At 40.0% G+C, this 25,392-nt stretch overlaps 5 protein-coding genes across 6 annotated transcripts; 4 read left to right on the plus strand and 1 right to left on the minus strand.

Moving 5' to 3' along the window:
* The first annotated feature begins 8 nt into the window (after positions 1-8).
* Positions 9-17,126, plus strand: LOC5520254 (probable tRNA(His) guanylyltransferase). 2 transcript variants are annotated; one of them, XM_001639965.3, is made up of 7 exons: positions 9-218; positions 597-728; positions 1,850-1,894; positions 2,339-2,508; positions 3,218-3,306; positions 3,644-3,751; positions 16,108-17,126. In XM_001639965.3, the coding sequence occupies exons 1-7, from the start codon at positions 115-117 to the stop codon at positions 16,240-16,242; spliced, it is 783 nt and encodes a 260-aa protein (XP_001640015.1). In that variant the 5' UTR covers positions 9-114; the 3' UTR covers positions 16,243-17,126. The 2 variants fall into 2 exon arrangements, with proteins under 2 accessions (XP_001640015.1, XP_048576085.1); XM_048720128.1 differs by lacking the exon at positions 16,108-17,126 and adding an exon at positions 5,529-5,896.
* LOC116603673 lies at positions 6,214-8,950 on the plus strand. Its single transcript, XM_032365240.2, has one exon. The coding sequence runs from the start codon at positions 7,755-7,757 to the stop codon at positions 8,649-8,651; it is 897 nt and encodes a 298-aa protein (XP_032221131.2). The 5' UTR covers positions 6,214-7,754; the 3' UTR covers positions 8,652-8,950.
* Positions 10,681-13,114, plus strand: LOC116603668. Its single transcript, XM_032365236.2, has one exon. The coding sequence runs from the start codon at positions 10,831-10,833 to the stop codon at positions 12,511-12,513; it is 1,683 nt and encodes a 560-aa protein (XP_032221127.1). The 5' UTR covers positions 10,681-10,830; the 3' UTR covers positions 12,514-13,114.
* On the plus strand, positions 13,548-15,199 carry LOC116603672. Its single transcript, XM_032365239.2, has one exon. The coding sequence runs from the start codon at positions 14,140-14,142 to the stop codon at positions 15,037-15,039; it is 900 nt and encodes a 299-aa protein (XP_032221130.1). The 5' UTR covers positions 13,548-14,139; the 3' UTR covers positions 15,040-15,199.
* A 60-nt stretch (positions 17,127-17,186) lies between the features above and the next one.
* On the minus strand, positions 17,187-24,829 carry LOC116603670 (beta-1,3-N-acetylglucosaminyltransferase manic fringe). Its single transcript, XM_048720126.1, has 11 exons — positions 23,718-24,829; positions 23,300-23,348; positions 22,988-23,030; positions 21,015-21,077; positions 20,458-20,581; positions 19,889-19,915; positions 19,410-19,492; positions 18,677-18,747; positions 18,038-18,132; positions 17,457-17,542; positions 17,187-17,318 (listed from the first exon to the last, which is right to left on the minus strand). Exons 1-11 carry the CDS (start codon positions 24,270-24,272, stop codon positions 17,258-17,260), a joined length of 1,257 nt encoding a protein of 418 aa, XP_048576083.1. The 5' UTR covers positions 24,273-24,829; the 3' UTR covers positions 17,187-17,257.
* Positions 24,830-25,392: the final 563 nt, after the last annotated feature.

Here is a 25,392-nt window from a genome sequence, read left to right on the forward strand (position 1 = left end):
GGCTAGGTTACATATTTTCAAAATGGCGGACAAAGCAAGCACGCCGTGTGAGTTTGAGTGAAGTGTTATCGCTAAAGAATCGTGCTGTTTTGTTACATTTCTTCGCACCCTATTATGGCTAAAAGCAAGTACGAATATGTGCGAAAGTTTGAGCAAAATGACGCATGTCTTCCTAACTGCTGGATTGTTGTGCGCGTAGACGGACGGAACTTCCACAGGTTGGTGTGTTCTTTCCGTTTTATATGATATTTGAATGATCTTTTGGTAAAAGCCCATGGTGTCGAGCACTTGATATGTTTTGGATCCAGAAAGTGTTCCCTGCCAATAGCTTCGGTCAGATCAGATACCAAAAATGTGTTACGCAGAGTCAGATGTTATAGACTCGGGTCTTCATCAAATACGACACACAAAGTCGGCCCGGTGCACACTTATTTTTAACATTTTTAGATTAGCTTTACAATGGACTTGCCACATGTTTACATATTTTTCTCATTCAATTAGGAATAATCTCATAAATTTTCCAAAGATTTTTGTTTTTAGAATAGGTTTTTTTTTAACTTTTATTTTATGATTTATTTCCATTGTATGATTCACAGGTTTTCTGACAGCCATGGATTCAAAAAGCCCAACGATCCTAGGGGACTTGGGCTCATGAATAAATGTGCAGAAGCCGTCATGACTGAGTTTGGGGATATTGTCATCTGCTATGGGCAGAGTGACGAATATAGGTGAGCATTATACTATACGAGGCAATAGCCATTGTGATAGCATCTCTTGTGATCATGATGATAAGTTCAGAAATATCCTGCACTTGAGGAAAAAAAGTGTGATAGTCAAAGCATAGCCAAAACTTTCAAAGGGGATGTACAAACAATATATATTATTAAAGTAATAAATTAAGTAATGCGTTCTAGAGCATCCTATAAACTTGACGCTCTTACATTTAAAATCCAAATACACATTAGAAATAGCCCATCCAGGAATTGAGGAACACAAGCTTCTAGTAAGCTCATACATTCAACAAGTCAAATTCAGAGAAACAGAAGGATACTACCCATGTCTCGACCGGGAATCAAACCCATTTCAGCAGAGGTGAGAGGCCCTATACGCTTATGTGCTAACATACTGGGCCACCCCTGATTCCACATGTACATAATATTACAATATGTTTTGTAGTGATGGCTTAAAGAATGTCAGCCACCCACCCACGCCTTTGTTATTGTTTATCATTGAAAGTACAGCGGTTAATTTGCAAGGAAACTTCAAAATAACAATCTAACAATGAAATCTGGTATACATTTGAGCATATTTGATTGAAAATATCTTGTTTACTCGCTTGAATTAGCAGATGGAAATGGATGCTTTGTGTGACTTGCCATTTAGCAGAAGCATAAAATAGCAGTGTGATTGGTCTTCTTGAAGGGTGTCTACACACCTCCTGTGCCTACCCTTATTAGTAACCCCTAAGTCATGACCCAGAGAAATGAACATTGCTGCTTTGTATCTTAAACAGTAGTTATGTTATGTCAGGTTTTCCAGATTTTTTGGGATTTTATTCTGGTCTACTGGTCTCCTTAATTCTGTGCCCTATTTTATAGTTAATAATAACATGTATAATAACAATAATAACACTAATATTTAAAAAAAATGCTAAGCAAAATTTCCACCAATATTTCAAAATTTCTCAGGTCAATCATAATATGATTGATGTATTTGATGGTGACTGATGATTGATGCATATGATGATGACTGATGGTTTATGCATATGGTGATGACTGATGATTGATACATATGATGATGACTGAGGATTGATGCATATGATGATGACTGATGATTGATTTTTCCATAGTTTTGTGTTTAGGAAAAACACAACACAGTTCAGCAGAAGAGTAAGGTATGGTTGAACACATTTAATATATTTTTTGTTGTATCAATGATCACTGTTAATAAACAATTAAAAAAGTTGCCGGGGGTGGGGCCGTAGCAGGGGGTGGTGCACATGGGCATGTGCCCCCCAAATAGTTTTAAAAATTATAATGAAATGACCCAATATTTTCTTAATGTTCCTGTATTGTGCCCCCCCCCCCCCCCATATTACCTGGCCTGCTACGGCTCTGAGCAAGGTTATAAGAATTATATATATACATAATATTCTGTTTATGTTTAGGTGTTCTTATCAAACATGATAATACTTTTTAATGTCATCAATACTATGGACCATGCCTAAAGGCAGAGTCACAGCTACTTACATTGCCTCCCGCTGCTATAATTTACAAAAGATCAGTAGCTCACCTCTCTTTATTCCATGCAGTTTGTGAGTCTCATTTTATGTTTGCAGTAAGCTGATCACCAATGTTGTGTCTCTGTTTGCGGCGACATATGTATTCCATTGGGCATCTTTCTTCACTGATCAGCACCTCCTATACCCACCAATGTTTGACGGCAGAGTTGTTCTCTATCCGAGTGATAAGAATCTCAGAGACTACTTGAGCTGGCGCCAGGCAGACTGTAAGCACTTGATAAATTCTATACACACAATTGATACATTTTATACACAATTTGGATTTTTTGCCAAATTTTATTTTATGTCACACTAACTAAATTTTGGCCAATTTGCTTATTCAGTGTTAGGAAACTTAATATTAGTTGTCCTTTATAAATCATAAGAAAGGCCAGAAGATAAATCAGAGAATCTGCCAGAGAAGTGACAAGAAAGGGGAGGGAAGGGGAGGTTCACAGTGTAGAATTGGGGAGGCCAAATGAAACCCAATAGTTTGGATCCTGATAACTTGAGAATGTTTTTATAAATGTTTTTGAAGTTTGAGTTATAAGGGTTTTCAGTAACTGTATGATACAAGGCTCATTTACAGAATGGGCTAACATGACGACCATGCCATTTACAGAGGCCTGCAGAGATTCCTGGAAAGCCTGAGGAGGGGAAGTTAAAACGGTTGAAGAATCTTGGTCATCCACTCCTTTGCTATTGTTTATAATTGAACATTCAATGTCCAACACTTGAGTAATGATATTTGGTTGAAATTATCCAGGCTGCTCGAACTAGCCAATGGAAATGGATGTTTTGTGCGGCTAGGTATTATGAGGGAGTGTAAAATGATAGCCTTCTTTTAAGGGTAGCTCTTTCCTTTTCATGCCACAAGAAAAATGATTACTTACGTTTCTTTGCATAAATATCGTTCGTTTTTTGTTTTTATTACAGGTCATATCAATAATCTTTACAACACATGTTTCTGGTGCCTTGTGAATCAAGGGGGGGTGACACAAACAAAGGCAGAAGAGAGGCTCTGTGTGAGTACAAATAGATGTTCTGCCTATTGCACAGTACCAAAAAGATTGTAGAAAAAGATGGTAGTAAAAATGGTAATAATAAATCCTTTAAATATCAGCCCAAGTAGAGATTCCCATCCTACATTATTATAAAGAGACAAGATGGGGTGCGGCATTCATCAGCATACATAGGTTGTTCCCTCTATTTGCTCAGGTACTATTTCACTCACATGTCTTTTGCCAAATTTGGTCACCTTCTCCCTGTTAGCTTCAGCCCTTACAATTATGTTATTTCCTTAATTTGAATAATGTGTATTTCTGTTATGATAAACAAAGCTATGATGTTGTTTCTTCTCAGGGGACAGTTTCAAGTGACAAGAATGAATTGTTGTTCTCTGAATTTGACGTAAACTACAACAATGAACCAGAGCTTTACAGAAAGGGAAGCATCCTTATTTGGGTGCAGGTGAGGCATAGCTAGAATTGATAATTGATACAATGGAGGCAGCAAGGATGCTTTTTAGATTGTGATGATCACATTTTTGTTAGTGGTGTTGATTATGTTAGTGATAATGATGATGATGGTTATTGTAGTGATGATGATGGTGGTGGTGGAAGTGATAATGGTGATAGTGATGGTGATGGTGGTGATGGTGGTGATGGTGATGGTGATGGTGATGGTGATGGTGATGGTGGTGGTGGTGATGGTGATGGTGATGGTGATGGTGATGGTGATGGTGATGGTGATGGTGATGGTGATGGTGATGGTGATGGTGATGGTGATGGTGATGGTGATGGTAGCAGTGATGGTGATGGTGATGGTGATCTTGGTGCTGGTGATGGTGATGGTGATGGTGATGGTGATGGTGATGGTGATGGTGATGGTGATGGTGATGGTGATGGTGATGGTGATGGTGATGGTGGCGATGATGGTGATGGTGATGGTGATGGTGATGGTGATGGTGATGGTGATGGTGATGGTGATGGTGATGGTGATGGTGATGGTGATGGTGATGGTGATGGTGATGGTGATGGTGATGGTGGTGATGGTGATGGTGGTGATAGTGATGATGATTATGGTTTATGGTGACTATGGTGGTGATGTTGGTATTTATGTTGATGGTGATGATAGCGTTGCTGGTACTGAAAGATGTGATGAAATGATTTTTTTAGTTGATAGTGGTGAATAAGTTATAATAGTATATTGCGTTGTAGGGCACTCTCTCGTACGTTCGTACTATTTCCACCTTTTATCTTTTTCTAAAATCGCGCTTTAAAAAACTGATTACGGTGAAAGCTCTGTCGAAAATCGCGAGGCAGGCAGTGTTCCATTGCGGAAAACTATGTCTAGCGACGGACATTTTCTAGAACAGAAAGAACAGATCTCGGAGAACGTTGAGGATTTTGGATCATCCGCGGATACAGGAAACGACTTGGAGGCTTCTATTCAAAAAGCAAAAGAAAGGTTGGACGCATGGAAGGCGAAGTTTTTAAAAGAGGAAGCCGAAAGCGTTTTAAGGGGTTCACAGGGAGTGTTGTCTACCCCAATGACACCAACACCATCCGAAATCTTATGTCGTCAAGGAGTGTTCGTGCCGCTTCAAATGAGAAAGACAGAGCTCGTTCACGATCTATTTAATTGTTCATTTTTACTTGAAAATTTCTTGTGGATAATTTCTCGTGAAGATGACGAAACTCTGTTTCAATCTTTGAAGGGATACCTTATTGGAGCACAGGAAGTCTCGCGCCATTTTAAATGCTTTCTTTCAGATCAGGAAGAGAGTAATATGGAAGTCGAAACTATGATCGACAAACTGCAGACTGTTTTGAACAATCAGCTAGAGCTGGTCAGTGAAAGTATGACTGATATCGAATTCGATCAATTCCTCTTGACAAGGACGAAAGGCGTTTTAACGATTCTAAACCCCAATTATGCCATGCGCTTGGACTATCGCTTAACTTCCTCGATCGACTGGACTCGGTTTCAGAAACATATAGGGATCATCAGACACTTTCAGAATGGACTTTGATGTATCTTAAGGACGATTTGGAGGAAATGATGGTTGGTCGTGATGTTCTTACTAAAGAGGATTTAGTAAGGGTGGGTTTTCGCGAGAATAGTCGCGCAGTCGAGACCATCTTGCGGCGCGCGCAAACTTTACGTTATCATGTAGATCCGGTCGAGCTTGTCCTACGTTATGTCGAGGATGAATTCAAATTCAACCCGAACCTTGTGTTTTCAGAGGAGCAGTTCCTTTGGCCATTACCAAGATTCCCATTTCATAACATCCCAAACAGATCATTTTCCCTTGTGCAACAGAAGTTTAATGTCCTCAACATTCGAGTTAGTAATGAGATTGAAGGAGAGGATTTTGTTAACCGCACGTTATCTGAATTAGAAGACCCTTCTTGTGTTTTGCGCTTTCATGGGACTGATCACAGAAGCGCAGTTGACATTATAAAATCAGGGATATACGTAGACTTTGGCCATGCGAAGAGAGATTTTAGTGATGGTTCAGGGTTTTATCTTTCAAATGACTTTAAGCAAAGCGAAGCCTTTGCCATGTATCAGACGAGGAAGCCAGCAGTTTTGGTGTTTCGCGTTCCAAAAGAGTCGATGGAGACAGCGCGCGTATTAGATCTCAAGAGCAACCGACAGTTATGGGAGGAAATCGTGTCTAGTTTCAGGCGCGGGCGAGCGGACGCAAATCTTCGAAAACAGATGCGACAGTACGATGTTATCGAAGGCCCCGTTGCAAAAGTGCGCAGTTCGACAAGCGAAGGTGAACTAATAGTTGAGGAAGCCGATGGCTCCTACCAATGTTGCATAAGGAGTGATGAGTTCGCCGAGAAAATACAAGATGACCTGGTGTTGGCTATTTTTTATGATCGGCCACTGCAATCAAACTAAAAAACTCACTACTAACACTTAGCGCACTTAGGGGCTAGCTTTGATCAGGTTCCTTAGACTTGGACTTGTGGAAGGGCCCTTGTGGAAATATCGATAGTATAGTGATCACAGTGCGACGTTAAAAAATATAACCGAAATATCATCAAATTTAATTCACTAATTCGCCGTTAAATGTTGTCCAGAAGAGAAGTCGAGAATACGCCTTACCAATACCTTTCTGGTGGATGTACTAGAGTGAAGAATTATTTCAGAATAAGTCAGAAATCTTTATCTTTTTTTTTTGTAAATTCCTAAGTTTGAGGTTTTAGTAAATATAATTATTTTAGAAGTTGGCATTTCTAATGCCCTATCATAGCGGGTATAAGCTGAGAGTCCGTCTTGGCGTGTCACTCGTACTGGCTATCCACTTTTTAGCTCACAGTTATTAGTTGTAATTTGCGCAGATCAAGCAAGTGTGCTCTTGTTGTTAAAATCAAGGCGAAGCAACTGTAGAACATTTTTATAGGAATATGTATGTATAATGCCAGAGATAAATCTGCAAGTCCTTTTTCTGCCGTTACATGACGCTAGAAATATTGACGAATAAAAGTTTTGATTTTGGTATGCTGTGTTTGTCCTTCTGCTCTGTTTACGCTCAAGGCAAATTGCAATGATGAAAAGCCCTACTTGAGACAAAGAAATGTCTGCCCTGCAGCTCTCGGTAAAATGAGGAGTGTGCGAAGTCGTGCGGACAAAATGGGCAAAGAAAATCACTAAAAAAGAGATCGGACTATCAAGCATTTGTTTCTAAATGGATTCCTTGGCGAACTATGGCGTTATTATTACTACTATGTCCTTAAAACGAATTTCAGCTGAATCCTCATATTGCTTAGCTCTGGACTCCGCGCTATGAAGACCAATAATTTCACCGACAGCCTGTTGTTTGTAGTGCATGCAAAGCAGGCTAGGGTCACAGTGGATCACCGCATTCGACCAATCCTGTGCATCATAATAACGCAACAATAAAGTATTGGGTTCCTTCATTCTAGGAAACCGCGCCTTGATTGGCGTCGGTTATAAGTATGCCGCTTTTGGATATAATCAATAAACTTCGATAAACCTATTTATTGACGAAATTCCATGCGAAATTAAATAAGGAGTACAAACGGTGCGACTGCAACCATCTATCTCGAGAGAAACAGAAACCGAGATCGGGGTTCTTCTTTTCTCTTGATGCAAAGCAACTTTTTGTAACATTGATTATCGAGTAAATTCCGGCTCCTGTTTAACATTGACTGTTTCACGATCATTCAAAATACAGCTCTTGTCTCTGTGGATTTACTTCGCCGAGTGAACCGAAATGTTTTAGTGTGTAAGGGGCAAAGGGTGAGTGCTTGAAGATTACCACTGATTGGTTAAGGAGATTCTTAGCTGGGGGATTTTTTGAATAATGTCACACGCTCAGGTCTTCGGGTTGTGCGCTTCAAATAACAGCAACAGTCTGACAAGATAGACAGATAGCATTGAAAATCGCTCGGGTATACAGTTGATATTTAGAACATAGTATACCAACTGAAATATGATTGAAGTTATTGAGGGGAGAGTTGTGCTGTCTTCAAAGCCTGAATACGTCTTGGATTTTGATGAGTTTACGCGACAAGGCGAAGCTTCCGAAAGTGGAAATCTGAAGAGTAAGCTGCTCAAAGCTGCAATGGATGCATGGAACCTTAAGCAAGACGACAAAGGGTCCCTTTTATGGGCCCTGGAGCTGTTCCAATTGTTAACCTTGCAAATCCAACCCAACAACCTGCCAAGATTTCCGTATCAAGAGAGCCAAATTAACGTATGGTTTTCGTACTCCAGAGACTGCAATCAGAACTTGCCTAATGTTATGATGATCAACCTCGATTCGCACGGGAAGGAGACGAATACCCATCATTTGCAGAACGAGCTTCAGTTTCCTGATGGTCTATTGGAGAGGGATCACCGTCTCTTCTACCATGGGACGAACCACATGAGCGCTCAGTCGATCTTACGAGATGGAATCGACCTCGACAAATGCCGCCCGCAACTTGACTTTAGCGTGTCTCGTGGATTCTACTTGAACAACAACTTTGACGAAGCGGAGGAATGGGGATTCAGTAGAGGGGGCGGGAGAGGGAAATGCGCAGTTCTGGTATTCAGAATAAAGCAGAACATTTTAAATAGACAAAATCACGTGGACCTGACAGGGACAGAACAAGAAGAAGAATGGAGGCGAATTGTCAAAGGGTGCAGAAATGGCGATAGAAAAATATCTAAGGAACTAAAAAGAAAGGATTTTGTGCAAGGACCGATAGCCGGACTATCAAAGAGGGCAGGAGGATATAGTATCCATATTAAGGAAGGCAGTTATCAATTGTGCATACTGTCGGATGACCTAGCGAGTACTTTTGATTGTGCGCTGCATTCTGTCGTATTTTACACCAGGGACTAACACGCTAAGGACGGACACAATGAGAACATTGAGCCACATTCAAATGGATGAATGGTACATTGGTACATTGGGTTATCGCTTTAAACATTGAATTTACGAGACTAACGTTTGTTTGTGGTTTTAGACTCAATTTACAATGAATCAATAGGTAAACCCATCAACCTAGATGGAACCTTCAAGTAATGCGAAATTTCTATAAATGTACAGGAAAAGAATGTAAATAGATGTATTATTATGACATATACCGCATATCGTATGTCTCCAATATGTCTCCAATATTATCGATTTTTTGGAGTTAATTTGAGTTTTAGTTATGAGTCGAAAGGTCGTGTGCTGTGTGTAAGAGGGAGAATGTGGAAGAATGCTGCCAATAGCAAGTGTAGGTATGGCAGCAAAAGGCACGCTCTCAGCTTTTAGGGTGTGTGTGTGTGCTGGAGAGGGGTGGATGGGGGGATTCGTCTTTCAATGCTCCCCACTAAATCGCAAATTCATACTTTAGTCAATACAAGCCGCGTTTCCACTTGGCCGCGAAGATTCTTAAGTTGAACTCATCTTGGCAGTAGTCGCCAAGACAATTTTTGGAGTTTGTTTATTTCTAAACTCGCCTAACAAAATGGCAACATGGAAGTATTTTTGAACAACCTTTGAACTGGATCTGTGTCGCGACTAGGACGCTATATTTTTGTCGGTCAAAAAGTGGGTCATTTCTTATTAAGGAATGTTCAAGTACTATGCTTTTTCCATTTGATACCTATGACTGCCTCCTCCCCCTCAGCCAATCCTGGGTAACGGCCTAAATGGTGATTATTGTGCAGACCCTACTATTACTTGAATCTCATTCACGCGGTTTCCCAAGATGATAATCCACAATAGGCAACTTGCACTTAGAGATCACGTGATTCTTGAGTGGTGATGGTGGTGGTGATGGTGATGATGGTGATGGTGGTGGTGATGATGGTGTTGATGGTGGTGGTGTTGGTGATGATGGTGATGGTGATGATAGTGATTGTGGTGATGATGGTGGTGGTGATGATGATGGTGGTGATGATGATGGTGTTGATGGTGATGGTGATGGTGATGGTGATGGTGTTGATGGTGATGGTGATGGTGATGGTGATGGTGTTGATGGTGATGGTGATGATGATGATGATGATGATGGTGGTGTTGATGGTCGTGATTATGATGGTGATAGTAATGATGATGGTGATGGCGATGGTGTTAATGGTGGTGATGTTATGGTGATGATGATCATGGTGGTGCTAGTGTTTATGGTGACGTTTTTGGTGATGTTGGTATTTATGTTTGATGATGTTGATAGCGTTGTTGGTAGTGAAAGATGTGATGAAATTATTTTTTTAGTTGATAGTGGTGAATAAGTTATATGGTAAATTATATGATTATTTTTTTAAAAAATGGGGGTAAGTAATCCATACTCTGTTGTATATTTTTTTTCACTGCCAGATCTCTTGTGAACGCTAATTTTTTTTTCGCGCCTTTTTGTGTGCGCTCTCAGGGATTAGGGTGTGCATTCGCCAGATGGCGCTAATTACTGGGATACCTGTGGTAGCCCAGTCACAAAATGCAACTGGTTTGATTATATAATGCTAGTAAAATAATGACGGCGTTGTAGGGCACTCTCTCGTACGTTCTATTTCCACCTTTTATCTTTTTTCTAAAATCGCGCTTTAAAAAAATGATTACGGTGAAATCATAGTTGAATACACAAACGGAATCCTTGGTAACAGGAGGTCCATTGAAACCAAGAATATTTTAACTGTGACGGAGCGCACCTAGATGTTTTCTCTATAGAGTCTTCACACTTTACTTTGAAATTCAGTTCAGTTCAGTTTGAAATAGTTCAATTATACATTAGTTCAATCATACATGGAACTATTACGAGACATGAGTCACGAGTTAAACCAACCAAAAATGCTTTAGATGTTACACCATGACAGTATGACCCCAGATTAGATTCACGGAATATGATTGGCTCGCTTATATACGAAAGTGAATCCGATTGGTCGTGAACATAACAGAGTAGACAGATGTGATGTCGTGGCAAGCGTTAAAGCATGTTGTGTCGCTATCGTGGTGAAACGCAAACTGAAAAATCCTTTCCCTTGCGAACCCCTGTTTTCTGTTTTCTCCGGAACAAAGATTATTTCGTTATTCTTAAAGGATGGCGCAACCTCTTAGAACAACTTATGATATTGTCCTTCCTCGTCTTTTCAAGGAACACCTTGAAAGCTCTGTCGAAAATCGCGAGGCAGGCAGTGTTCCATTGCGGAAAACTATGTCTAGCGACGAACATTTTCTAGAACAGGAAGAACAGATCTCGGAGAACGTTAAGGATTTTGGATCACCTGCGGATGCTGGAAACGACTTGGAGGCTTCTATTCAAAAAGCAAAAGAAAGGTTGGACGCATGGAAGGCGAAGTTTTTAAAAGAGGAAGCCGAAAATGTTTTGAGGGATTCACAGGGAGTGTTGTCTACCCCAATGACACCAACACCATTCGAAATCTTATGTCGTCAAGGAGTGTTCGTGCCGTTTCAAATGATAAAGACAAAGCTCGTTCACGATCTATTTAATTGTTCATTTTTACTTGAAAATTTCTTGGGGATAATTTCTCGTGAAGATGACGAAACTCTGTTTCAATCTTTGAAGGGATACCTTATTCGTACACAAGAAGTCGTGCGCCATTTTGAATGCTTTCTTTCAGATCAGGAAGAGTGTAATATGGAAGTCGAAATTAAGATCGCCAAACTGCAGACTGTTTTGAACAATCAACTAGAGCTGGTCAGTAAAAGTATGACTGATATCGAATTCGATCAATTCCTCTTAGACAAGGACGAAAGGCGTTTTAACGATTCTAAACCCCAATTATGCCATGCGCTTGGACTATCGCTTAACTTCCTCGATCGACTGGACTCGGTTTCAGAAACATATAGGGATCATCAGACACTTTCAGAATGGACTTTGATGTATCTTAAGGACGATTTGGAGGAAATGATGGTTGGTCGTGATGTTCTTACTAAAGAGGATTTAGTAAGGGTGGGTTTTCGCGAGAATAGTCGCGCAGTCGAGACCATCTTGCGGCGCGCGCAAACTTTACGTTATCATGTAGATCCGGTCGAGCTTGTCCTACGTTATGTCGAGGATGAATTCAAATTCAACCCGAACCTTGTGTTTTTAGAGGAGCAGTTCCTTGGGCCATTACCAAGATTCCCATTTCATAACATCCCAAACAGATCATTTTCCCTTGTGCAACAGAAGTTTAATGTCCTCAACATTCGAGTTAGTAATGAGATTGAAGGAGAGGAATTTGTTAACCACACGTTATCTGAATTAGAAGACCCTTCTTGTGTTTTGCGCTTTCATGGGACTGATCACAGAAGCGCAGATGACATTATAAAATCAGGGATATACGTAGACTTTGGCCATGCGAAGAGAGATTTTAGTGATGGTTCAGGGTTTTATCTTTCAAATGACTTTAAGCAAAGCGAAGCCTTTGCCATGTATCAGACGAGGAAGCCAGCAGTTTTGGTGTTTCGCGTTCCAAAAGAGTCGATGGAGACAGCGCGCGTATTAGATCTTAAGAGCAACCGACAGTTATGGGAGGAAATCGTGTCTAGTTTCAGGCGCGGGCGAGCGGACGCAAATCTTCGAAAACAGATGCGACAGTACGATGTTATCGAAGGCCCCGTTGCAAAAGTGCGCAGTTCGACAAGCGAAGGTGAACTAATAGTTGAGGAAGCCGATGGCTCCTACCAATGTTGCATAAGGAGTGATGAGTTCGCCGAGAAAATACAAGATGACCTGGTGTTGGCTATTTTTTATGATCGGCCACTGCAATCAAACTAAAAAACTCACTACTAACACTTAGCGCACTTAGGGGCTAGCTTTGATCAGGTTCCTTAGACTTGGACTTGTGGAAGGGCCCTTGTGGAAATATCGATAGTATAGTGATCACAGTGCGACGTTAAAATATATTACCGAAATATCATCAAATTTAATTCGCTCATGCGCCGTTAAATGTTGTCCAGAAGAGAAATCGAGAATACGCCTTACCAATACATTTTTGGTGGATGTACTAGAGTGAAGAATTATTTCAGAATAAGTCAGAAATCTTTATCTTTTTTTTGTACATTGCTAAGTTTGAGGTTTTAGTAAATATAATTATTTTAGAAGTTGGCATTTCTAATGCCCTATCATAGCGGGTATAAGCTGAGAGTCCGTCTTGGCGTGTCACTCGTACTGGCTATCCACTTTTTAGCTCATAGTTATTAGTTGTAATTTGCGCAGATCAAGCAAGTGTGCTCTTGTTGTTTAAATCAAGGCGAAGCAACTGTAGAAAATTTTTATAGGAATATGTATGTATAATGCCAGAGATAAATCTGTCTAAGTCCTTTCCCTGCTGTTACATGACGCTAGAAATATTGACGAATAAAAGTTTTGATTTTGGTATGCTGTGTTTGTCCTTCTGCTCTGTTTACGCTCAAGGCAAATTGCAATGATGAAAAGCCCTACTTGAGACAAAGAAATGTCTGCCCTGCAGCTCTCGGTAAAATGAGGAGTGTGCGAAGTCGTGCGGACAAAATGGGCAAAGAAAATCACTAAAAAAGAGATCGGACTATCAAGCATTTGTTTCTAAATGGATTCCTTGGCGAACTATGGCGTTATTATTACTACTATGTCCTTAAAACGAATTTCAGCTGAATCCTCATATTGCTTAGCTCTGGACTCCGCGCTATGAAGACCAATAATTTCACCGACAGCCTGTTGTTTGTAGTGCATGCAAAGCAGGCTAGGGTCACAGTGGATCACCGCATTCGACCAATCCTGTGCATCATAATAACGCAACAATAAAGTATTGGGTTCCTTCATTCTAGGAAACCGCGCCTTTATTCAATGACTGGAGTCGTTTATTAGTATTCCGCTTTTGGATATAATCAGTAAATGTCGATAAACATATCTATTGACGAAACCCCATGCGAAATCGAATAAGGAGTGCAAACTACATCAAGCATTTGCACGGTGCGGCTGCAAGCATCTATCTCGAGAGAAACAAACTCTAAACAGCAACTGAGATCGGGGTACTTTTTTTCTCTTGATGCAAATCAACTTTTTTGTAGCAATGATTATCCAGTAAATTCCGCCTGCTTTCTACGATTGACTGTTTCACGATCATTCAAAATCCAGGTCGTGTCTCTGTGGATTTACATTGCCCAGTGAATCGAAATGTTTTTAGTGTGTAAGGGGCAAAGGTTGAGTGCTTGAAGAACGCAACTGATTGGCTAAGGAGATTTTTAGCTGGGAGATACTTTGAATAATGTCACACCTGCTCAGGTCTTCGGGCTGTTCACTTCAAATAACAACAGTCTGACAAGATAGACAGAGAACATTGAAAACCGCTCGGGTATAATTTTTAGCCCTTCATCGCTTTCCAATTGATATTTAGAGCATAGTATATCAACAGACATAACAGATATGATTGAAGGTAGAGTTGTGCTGTCTTCAAAGCCTGAATACGTCTTGGATTTTGATAAGTTCAAGCGACAAGGCGAAGATTCCGAAAGTGGAAATCTGAAGAGTAAGCTGCTCAAAGCTGCAATGAATGCATGGAACCTTAAGCAAGACGACACAGGGTCCCTTTTATGGGCCCTTGAGCTGTTCCAATTGTTAACCTTGCAAATCCAACCCAACAACCTGCCAAGATTTCCGTATGAAGAGAGCCAAATTAACGTATGGTTTTCGTACTCCAGAGACTGCAATCAGAACTTGCCTAATGTTATGATGATCAACCTCGATTCGCACGGGAAGGAGACGAATGCCCATCATTTGCAGAACGAGCTTCAGTTTCCTGATGGTCTATTGGAGGAGGATCACCGTCTCTTCTACCATGGGACGAACCACATGAGCGCTCAGTCGATCTTACGATATGGAATCCTCCTCGAAAAATGCCGCCCGCGACTTGACTTTAGCGTGTCTCGTGGATTCTACTTGAACAACAACTTTGACGAAGCGAAGAAATGGGGATTCAGTAGAGGGGGCGGGAGCGGGAAATGCGCAGTTCTGGTATACAGAATAAAGCAGAACATTTTAAATGAACAAAATCACGTGGACCTGAGGGGACAAGACAAGGAAGAAAAATGGGGGCGAATAGTCAGTGGATGCAGAAGTGGCAATAGAATAATATCTGAGGGAATAGCTAGGGAACTAAGTGGGAAGGATTTTGTGCAAGGACCGATAGCCGGACTATCAAAGAGTGCAGGACAACGTAGTTTCTATATTAAGAAAGGCAGTTATCAATTGTGCTTACTGACGGATGATCTAGCGAGTACTTTTAATGGTGCGCTGCATTCTGTCGTATTTTACACCAGCGACTAACACGCTAAGGACGGACACAATGAGAACATTGAGCCACATTCAAATGGATGAATGGTACAATAATACATTGGGTTATAACTTTAAACATTGAATTTACGAGACTAACGTTTGTTTGTGGTTATGACTCGATTTACAATAAATCAATAGGTAAACCCATCAACTTCAAGTAATGCGAAATTTCTATAAATATGCAGGAAAAGAATGTAAATAGATGTATAATTATGATATATCCCACATGTCTCCAATATTATCGACTTTTTAGTTGAGTTTCGTTTCCACTTGGCCGCGAAGATTCTTAAGTTGAACTCATCTTGGCTGTAGTCGCCAAGACAATTTTTGGAGTTTGTTTATTTCTAAACTCACCTAACAAAATGGTAACATGGAAGTATTTGTGAACAATTTTTGAACCGTATCTGTGTCGCGAATAGGTCGCTATCAGACGCGTGCACATTTCTGGCGGCCAAAAAGTGGGTCATTTCTTATTAAGGAATCTTCAAGTACTATTCTTTTTCCATTTGATACCTATGACTCCCCCCTCCCCCCAGCTAATCCTGGGTAAGCGCCTGGCTAACGGCCTAAATGGTAATTATTGTGTAGACCCTACTATTACTTGAACTTCATTCACGCGGTTTCCCATCGCAACTTGCACATAGAGATCACGTGATTCTTGAGTGGCAAGCTCTTGCCGAATCAAACACAGAAATGGCTTTGGCAGTCACGCTAAAGAACGGCATAAGAAAATAATCCTGTCAGTAAAAAAACCCTTGTTGCCCTTTCCATTTGCATCCTTAGGATAACTCCTAAAATAAATATCGCAAAAGCTCTAAAAATTCCCCTTGGGCTTATTCCCTTTTGTTTCTCCTAGGATTGGCCTTCATAGAGGGACTTTTAAAATCTCTTCCGTTTCCGGTATTGGCGCTGGGTATTTTTGATCCCTAAAACAGCTACAAGATTCTCAAATGCTAGTGTATATAACGCTTATAGTTGGGGATCTTTTGCAGTATCTAAGTTAATATCAGGCCAATTACATGCTTATAATTGAATGGTCATGATCCTTTTTTGTTTCAGAAAAATGAAGCAAGCACAGAAGAAAATACCACAGACAAAAAGAAAAGAATTCGGCGTAAAGTTACGACACTACACACTGATATCATAGGAGATGGATTTTGGGATGAACACAGGGAGATCCTTACCAGCTCATGACGCCAACGTAGTATTTGGGGAATAACCCGAATAGAGCACCATGGGGGAGGGAGGCACCAAAAATAGGTCAGGTGCTAGCTGGAAAGCTTGGTGCATGGTTGCATGGTTCTAGCAGGCCTAGAATTATTAGGGGGGGCACAGCCACGCCCCTGCTGGTCATTTCCTTATAATTTTTTTTAATATTAAGGGAGCACGTGGCCCCAGTGACCCACCCCCACCCCACCCCACCCTACGGCCCTGCATTGAAATTGAAACTGGAACATCGATTTTCCCTTCAGACTGGTAGCCAGTCCCTAGTACTCTATTTCGCTTAATTTTTGCGTCACTTTAATTTCGCGAATTTAAAAGATTCGCGAAAATAAATAAAAATTAAGTGAGTACACAAGAAGCCTTTGGGGGAATATTGGCCGTTTAATAAGCTTTATGGAAGCACCTTGTCTATTTAGTCATCTATACATATAGTACGGTAAGGGGTTGAGTTGGACTTGTATTTATAGATTTTTATGAAACTACATTTAGCCCACGCATCTCTTGTTATAAATTGTTTCAGTTTTGATGATTACAGCACATTTTAATTCCACTTTTTTTGCTTGATTTATTATCCCAAAATCGCGAAAATAAAGTGATCTGTTTTTTACGAAAATAGGAAAATCGCGAAAATAAAGTGTCGCGAAATATCGCAATCTCAAAATCGCGAAATTTTGACGTCGCAAAAATTGAGTAATAAGGTTAGAGGGCAAGAGCAAGTCGTACGAAGGTTTTATAGAAACAACTTTTTATGTCCTATTTTGCATGTATCCATATAGCCTTTGCAAACCGTCTTTACATTTCTGCCTGCGTTTTTTTTTTAGCCAGGGCAAAAAAATAAAAACACTCTTCACAACTATTTGTACACTGTTTTTATTCTTTTTTAAAAAATTTTTCATTCTACAAAAATAAGAATATTTATAAAAACATTTTATTCAAATATAAAAAATTTTCATATTATACTGCAGTGAAATGTTATGAAATATGTTCATATATGCGGGGGGCACCAAATTGTTCCAGGGTACAACAAACAATGCACCGACATGAACCTGAAAACAAAACATTAAATCAATAAAAATCAAAGTAATTACTACCCCACCCCAACCTTTGCACAAGTTATGCAGGCTACAAAGTATTCTGTTCTACCTTGATCACTCAACACAAACACATTCCCACCTACAACGTACCTGCTTGGGTCAATTGCTTCACTGAATGGTCCGGAAATTTTAAGACGGTTGTAGAAACTGCCCATATATCCGTGACTAAATGTCACCTAAAATTCATAAGACAGTAAATGATGAGTGTAATTAACTGACGGTTTTCTAAGCCATGCACATGGTACCACAGCACTGCACCGTGGCCATCATTCAGGCGACACTAAACAATCACATGACTATTTGTATGCCAACCTCCTCCAGAAATGGCTGCAGCCATCATGCCGGAAAGCACCTGCCATTTTCCTTTGACAAGACTGGTGTTATGGATTACCCACAACAGCTCGGTGTCAAAGGATTTTCTTCTCACATGAAATGGATTATATGTTGAGTATTGAACTGGTTTTTCCAATGAAATTTCAAGGTGTTCCTTGAAGAAATGCTCTTTTTCAATCAAAAAGCTTTTATGATTAGTTTGGTTATTCCAGGTGATTTTGACTGTTTTGAAGCTTTCCGAAATAAAAAGAAAATTACTTTTCACCTATACAAGTATACCTACTTTAAGTCATACAATCAAACACACAGTATTCAATAACTATATTATTTATACAAACCTGATCCCTTAGCTCTTCTTGTCGTATGAACCTCAATCCCTCAAGATGAGAGTGGAAAAGATTACTTTTTTTCAATTTCACACCAAGAGCATACTCTGAAGGTAAAGAAAAAACAGCTGTTATCATCATTATCTTCTACTGCATACAACTGTCATGATCATGTACTGCATGCTACTGTTGTCATCGTCATCTACTGCATGCTACTGTTGTCATCACCATCATCTACTGCATGCTACTGTTGTCATCACCATCATCTACTGCATGCTACTGTCATCATCATCTACTGCATGCTACTGTCATCATCATCTACTGCATGCTACCATCATTATCATCTACTGCATGCTACTGTCATCATCATCTAATGCATGCTACCATCATCATCTATTTCATGCTACCATCACCATTATCTACTGCATTTTTCCATCAACATCATCTATGGCATGCACCTTCATCATCATCATCTATGATGATGACTGTATGCTACAGTCATCATCATTATCTACTGCATGCTACTGTCATCATCATCATCATGCTACCATCATTATAATCATTAGAACAAGACAGAACCCAAGTGGTGGATCCAGGAGGTGGTGCCTGCTCTTCTTGAACAAAATTTAAACAAGTAAAATGATTACTCACCAGCTATGTATCCGAGGACACAATCATCTGGTAAGCCAATACGGTCACAAGTCTGCACAAATGCATGATTTCTAAAAAAAAAGATGTACAATTACATCAGAACCATGATGCAGAGCAGAAGGAATAGAAAACGGGTAGGGTTTGTGAAGTCATGTGAATGGGAGGTGACGATAATCTGGCACATGGTGATAAGATCAGTATATGATCTCGAGGAGAGACATAGTCTATGGTTTTTCTCAGTGTCTCAAGCTCATAAAATTATAGGAAAAAAGGAGAGCCGATTAATGATTAAGACATTTAGTCTAAATGCAGGTAGCCTTGTAACCCCCCCCCCCCCCTGGTACAGGGATGATTGTAAGCCTCTGTATGTCGTCTAGAGGGATGTACTTGGGAGCATTGTAAGCCTTTGTATGTCCTCTAGAGGGATGTACTTGGGAGCATTGTAAGCCTCTGTATGTCGTCTAGAGGGATGTACTTGGGAGCATTGTAAGCCTCTGTATGTCCTCTAGAAGGATGTACTTGGGAGCATTGTATGCCTTTGTATGTCCTCTACAGGGATGTACTTGGGAGCATTGTAAGCCTCTGTATGTCCTCTAGAGGGATGTACTTGGGAGCATTGTATGCCTCTGTATGTCGTCTATTGGGATGTACTTGGGAGCATTATTGCTAATGCCAAAGAGCTAAGTCATCTTATAAGCTCACTGAGCCCTTTAAGTACTTTAAAGATTCTCACCTAAAATACTCAGCCATTCTAGCCACGAGAACTCTACTCAGACATAAACCTGCTCCCCCTGTGGCAAACCAGAAGCTTACCATCTGATGGTAGAAGAAGGAAAACATATATTATGCAATGTGTGAACAGGGGTGACAGGAAAAAAAGCACAGGGGAAAGGGGGCTAACTGTTTTGAAGTACACCCCTCCCCCCTTGGCCACACAAGGTCACATCTTATTGAGCCCCACTCTGCATCAAAATAGCAATAACTGTGCACCCCCCTGCTTAGTAGAGGCTAATGATGTAATAAAATGTGACAAAACATGTCATGAAATATTGTTGTATCACATTGTAATCTACAAATTGTGAAAAGTTGCTGATTCTACAGAGGGTTTTTGAAATGGGTGGCTTAAAAAGGGATAACTGTGTGTGGGTTTTGACAGGCACAAACATTAAAAATAAGGGACCTATTATATAGTGGTATTGCGTAAGATATTACCTTGTAATTTTTTTCACGATCATATCCCTAAAAAAAAAAAAAATAAATTCGGTTGAGCAAATTGTACTGTAACATATGCCTTAAATTTCTTCTAGCATTATTTCTGAAACCCATATAAAACTTTAAAATACAGGGCCGTAGCAGGGGGTTGGGCACTGGGGGCATGTACCTCCCCAAATTTTTCCAACATTATAAGAAAATGACCAGAAGAGGCGCATTATTTCTTAATATTTCTGTATTGTGCCCCCCAATCTTACGTGGCCTACTACTGCTCTGAATTATGAATATCCAGCTAGTCAGAGGTGGTTTATATTTCTTTTGTGAATTTTTCTATTCAGGTATTTTCCAGGGGTAAATTATGAATTCGTCTGATTTCACCATCCAACACAGACCACCTACAGTAGTTTTTTTTTTCTCAGCTTATTGTCTGTAGTCTTTCTATACCTACCACTCACAAACCACGTACTTGCACACACATGGAGTGGGAGCAAGTACAATTTTACCCCAACCCATAGCATGAGCTACAGACAGATTAAACAACATGCAAAGTAAATAAATAAAAATATTACCTGCATTTTGTGATTAATACTAGGCTTGCCAATGTAGTGGGGATATGTGTGGTTATGCTCCCGAAGAAGTTTGATTAGGGCTGGAAAGTTGACATAATTATCATCGTCGAAATGACAGAACCACCTAAAACAGAAACATTCAACAAAAAAGATAAACCAGGACTTTGGAGACACACTGTTGTTTCAGGCTGACCTAGGCCCGATTGAGATGCCTTGTGCCTGCCGAGTCAAACGTAATTGCCAATTTGTATCAACACAAATACATTGGGTTTAATGTTAATTCAAGAGTCACACTAAATTAGTCGTCAATGGATTGCAGGAAATCAAAGTTGACATTTTAGGAGTTTTGGTTAAGCACAAAACTAAAATCTGTCAAATTGTTTGTGCGCTTAATCCAAACAGTTAGATTTTGCAGGAAGACAACATACGGATCAGACCTTAGATGTCTTCACTTTATTGTATGTGACATGTGAGTATCGCCTTAAAATTGGGTATAACAATAACTCTGCTTGATACTTGACAATGCAACAGTAATTTCTACACATAATTTTAACTACCTCTCATTTGACTTTTCCCAAAAGTAGTTGAGTTCAGCCTGCATCTTACAGCACAGTGCAGCTCTGGAATAATAATAAGAAGAATATGCACGATCAAGAACCTATTGATATAGGCATCTTAAAAGCATAAAAAACAATGGGATTTCTACCCTGGGCTGGGCTTGCTTGTGAGATTGACAAGATTTCAGCTGATCATAGTTTTATTTATTTTTTATCCATGGCAACACACACAACATCCCAGGAAAACATACAAAAGATTCCAGGGTAACACACAAAAGATTCCAGGGTAACACACAAAAAAGTCCAGGGTAACATGCAAAAGAGTCCAGGGTAACACACAAAAAAGTCCAGGGTAACATGCAAAAGAGTCCAGGGTAACACACAAAAGATTCCAGGGTAACACACAAAAAAGTCCAGGGTAACATGCAAAAGAGTCCAGGGTAACACACAAATGAGTCCAGGGCAGGGCTTCTGGAATTACCCGCTTGTGCGGAAGCGCGTAATTTGGCTTTTTCCGCGTTATCTGCGTAATCCACAAATTTCCGCGTAATTTGGCTAAATTTTGAAAGACAAAACATTTTATTGCACAGCTGATGTGTTCTTTTAGGATTCTTACCTCTATTAATAGTAAAAAATGAGAGATATTCTTCGTAAGAGTGAGATGTTTCAAACTGAATTTCGAAAACAAATAAAATGACTAGGCGTTCTTTGCTAAACCGTGAAGGCGTAGGGCTAATAATAAAATATCTTTTTCAATTGGCTGGTGGCTCGGAACGAATGAAAACTTGCCTAAGATATTTTCACGAAAAAAAATAACCTTTTCAAGTTATTTTGTGCTTTCCTTCGGTACAAAATGTAGTTTGAGGTACAGTTGATATTCCGTATAATTTAGCGCGTGATTCACTAAAGAATCCCACAAAATTTTGATTTTTAAAGAAAAATGTATTGCAAAATCCCGCGTAACATGCAAAAGAGTCCAGGGTAACATGCAAAAGAGTCCAGGGTAACATGCAAAAGAGTCCAGGGTAACACACAAAAAAGGCCAGGGTAACACACAAAGAGTTTAGGGTAACACACAAAAGAGTCCAGGGTAACACACAAAAGAGTCCAGGGCAACACACAAAAGAGTCCAGGGTAACACACAAAAGAGTCCAGGGTAACACACAAAAGAGTCCAGGGTAACACACAATAGAGTCCAGGGCAACACACAAAACATCTCAGGAAAACACACAAAAGAGTCCAGGGTAACACACAAAAGAGTCCAGCATAACATGCAAAAGAGTCCAGGGTAAAGTTGGATTGAATTTGTTACATTATTATGGAAGAATACTTGCATAAAGTAACAACTCCTTATGTTCTCTCTATTAACAGTCAATGAGCCGGTCGGTTCAAATTACTTATTGACAGAGCCTGGGCTACCTGTGGGGTAACACACAAAAGAGTCCAGGGTAACACACAAAAGAGTCCAGGGAAATACACAAGAGTCCAGGGTAACACACACAAGAGTCCAGGGTAACACACACAAGAGTCCAGGGAAATAAACAAAAGAGTCCAGGGTAACACACAAGAGTCCAGGGTAACACACAAAAGAGTCCAGGGAAATACACAAGAGTCCAGGGTAACACACAAAAGAGTCCAGGGAAATACACAAGAGTCCAGGGTAACACACAAAAGAGTCCAGGGAAATACAAAAGAGTCCAGGGAAATACACAAGAGTCCACGGTAACACACAAAAGAGTCCAGGGAAATACACAAGAGTCCAAGGAAATACACAAGAGCCCAGGGTAACACACAAAAGAGTCCAGGGAAATACACAAGAGTCCAGGGTAACACAAAAAAGAGTCCAGGGAAATACACAAGAGTCCAGGGTAACACACAAGAGTCCAGGGTAACACAAAAGAGTCCAGGGAAATACACAAAAGAGTCCAGGGTAACACGCAAAAGGCACAGTCTTATTATTTCTAGTGGTTTACCTATGATGTGAGGATTCACACTTGGTGTTAACCAGATGGCCACCTGATAAATAAAGCAAAATAAGATGAAACAGTTACCACCAGTGGCTGAACCATGGGGGGGGGGGGGGGGGGGCAGGGTGTTGACCAAACTCTTTGAACAGAAATTTAAATTGAAATGTTTGAAAATGAAATCCACATATTTACTGCTTTTATGCTTTATACACTGGTATCTGGCTCAATGAGTGGTTAAAGGATGCTTAGGAATTTTTAAATACATAAAAATTTCCATACTAATGGTTCTGTAATAAAAGCAAGTTTTTTTTCACTTACCCAATAATTTGTTCAGGTCTGGGTCATCTCCATCTGAGAAAACATACACCTTGAAAAATAATAATAATTAAATATTTAAAAAGGCATCAGAAGTAACTAACCATTAGATTTTGAAAGAGTAAAGGTGTGTTGAAAGTTACTAACAATTAGATGCTAAAAAAGGTGTTTTGTGTGTTAATAGTTCTTAAAAAAGTAAAAGTAATAAAATAATTAATAATACTTTAAAATCCTTTTTTTTTTTACTGTAGTTCCTTTTACAATTTATCTTTTTTTTGTTTTCCCTCATTTCACAGCTGGCTAGAACCATTGCCCCTCCCCCCACAACTTTAATGTTTCTCAATCTATCCCATTTGCACTAGAAAATCAAAGCATTTAGCTCGAAACAAGCATGTAAAATATAAATATATAATATACATACTTGCTCCTTGGCCAAGGAAATCCATGTTTTCATCAGAACTTGCATTCTACTCTGGTGATAATTTCTAGTTGTCTTTATCGCTAAAAATACATCGGACGGCCCGGTGGGACGTCCATCTTCCAAAGTCAAAACATTTTTTAAATCTGGTTCTGCTAAAGTGGACATTGGCCCTGTTTTCTTGATTGCCGTTGTCAGAAGATCATAAATTTCTTCTGTCATTAAAACTTGGGCAGTTTTTTTTAATTCTGGCGCCGAAGTTGACATCGCATTCAATGAGTCCTTTGCAAAATTCAAAGTTCTACTGTCTGGAATAGCTTGAGCTCGATCCAAGTCCATTCCCAAACTACCAATATCCTTCAGTTGTAAAGTTATTCCAGGTCTTTCAGGTCTTTGGAGCTGACTTGCTTGTACTAAATGCCGATTCTTTGATCTCGAAATTGTTCGTGGAACGTTAGAAACATCTACGAACAACACTGCATAAATCAGAATTTGTAATAAAGCGGCCAGTAAAATCCATGTCAAGAAAATCCGCAGCTTTCTTCGAGGGAAAAACATCGTGCAGTAGATGCGTTCCTTCGTCTTCTAGAAGTGTATACTAATTAAAATCTTAATTAACAGCGTAGATTGGTGATAAACCATCGCAATAAACTCGTTTAGTATGACTTTCTGACTTCCGATCTAAGACTTCCGAAGACTTCTTACATCTTTTTCAAATCTTACGTAGTAGACTTTGTAAGCTCGCAATATAAATCCAGCTCTTTCTACCGATACATTTATCTTCTAAAGCAGATCATTACTGATATAGGTCTTTCATGGAGAACTTAGCACTTGGTATGTAGTTAGTTACGCAGTAACTTTGAGGACAATTAATTCAGAACCCGCCATTTTCCGAATTCTAGTGTTCTGCACAACGCTCACCTAGAAACGACGAAAAATTGATGCATCGTCATCATTTAAGTATCCTTTTAGAAGGAATCACGCAGATGTCTATTTAAAGTGTATGATATCCGTTTATCGCTGTAGATAGATGCGATATTAGGATTGTGCGGAAACGTACTCATCTGTCCCGTGGCCTTTGTTTGGCTGGTGGTGTATACAATCCCGCAATGACCCGCGGCGTCCCGCATGATAAGTCGCATTTTGCGCGGGAAATTCTAGCCACTTATAGCTGGTCTTGGAGCAATGCACTTTGTTTGTATTTCTGCTTCATTTCGTGAGCTCGAAAATGGGAAGTCTAACTACTGCGTTTTCTACTGCTATTATAAGTTTTGTAGGTGACATCACTGAAGTTGAATAAAGAACAATGATAGCTCTAAAACTCGAATACGAGAATTTGTCAACCCGGGAATTCCAACCACCCTTACTCGTCGGAGTTTTTAGCTCTATGATATTAGAAAAAGGGACCGAGCCCCCGGGGGCGGGGCTCTCTATGTTCGCTCGTTTCCAAACCATTTGCTCCCATTACACCAAGGGCGCGCCCATATGTAATATAGATTCCGACCATTTCTCACTACACATCACAGCGAGCTGTGCGTAGCTGTGCGTGGCGTAACAGGGTTATTGCCTCCCTAATGCGCGGACGTCTCCTTCTATCTCTAGTGCCTATGTACCTATGTATCTGATAGCGGTGCTGGGACCAAAAATTCTTTTCAGCGTATGTCTAGAAGTATTTTTT

The sequence above is a fragment of the Nematostella vectensis genome, chromosome 12 (assembly GCF_932526225.1).
Source record: "Nematostella vectensis chromosome 12, jaNemVect1.1, whole genome shotgun sequence".
In the NCBI taxonomy this organism is placed as follows: Eukaryota; Metazoa; Cnidaria; class Anthozoa; order Actiniaria; family Edwardsiidae; genus Nematostella; species Nematostella vectensis.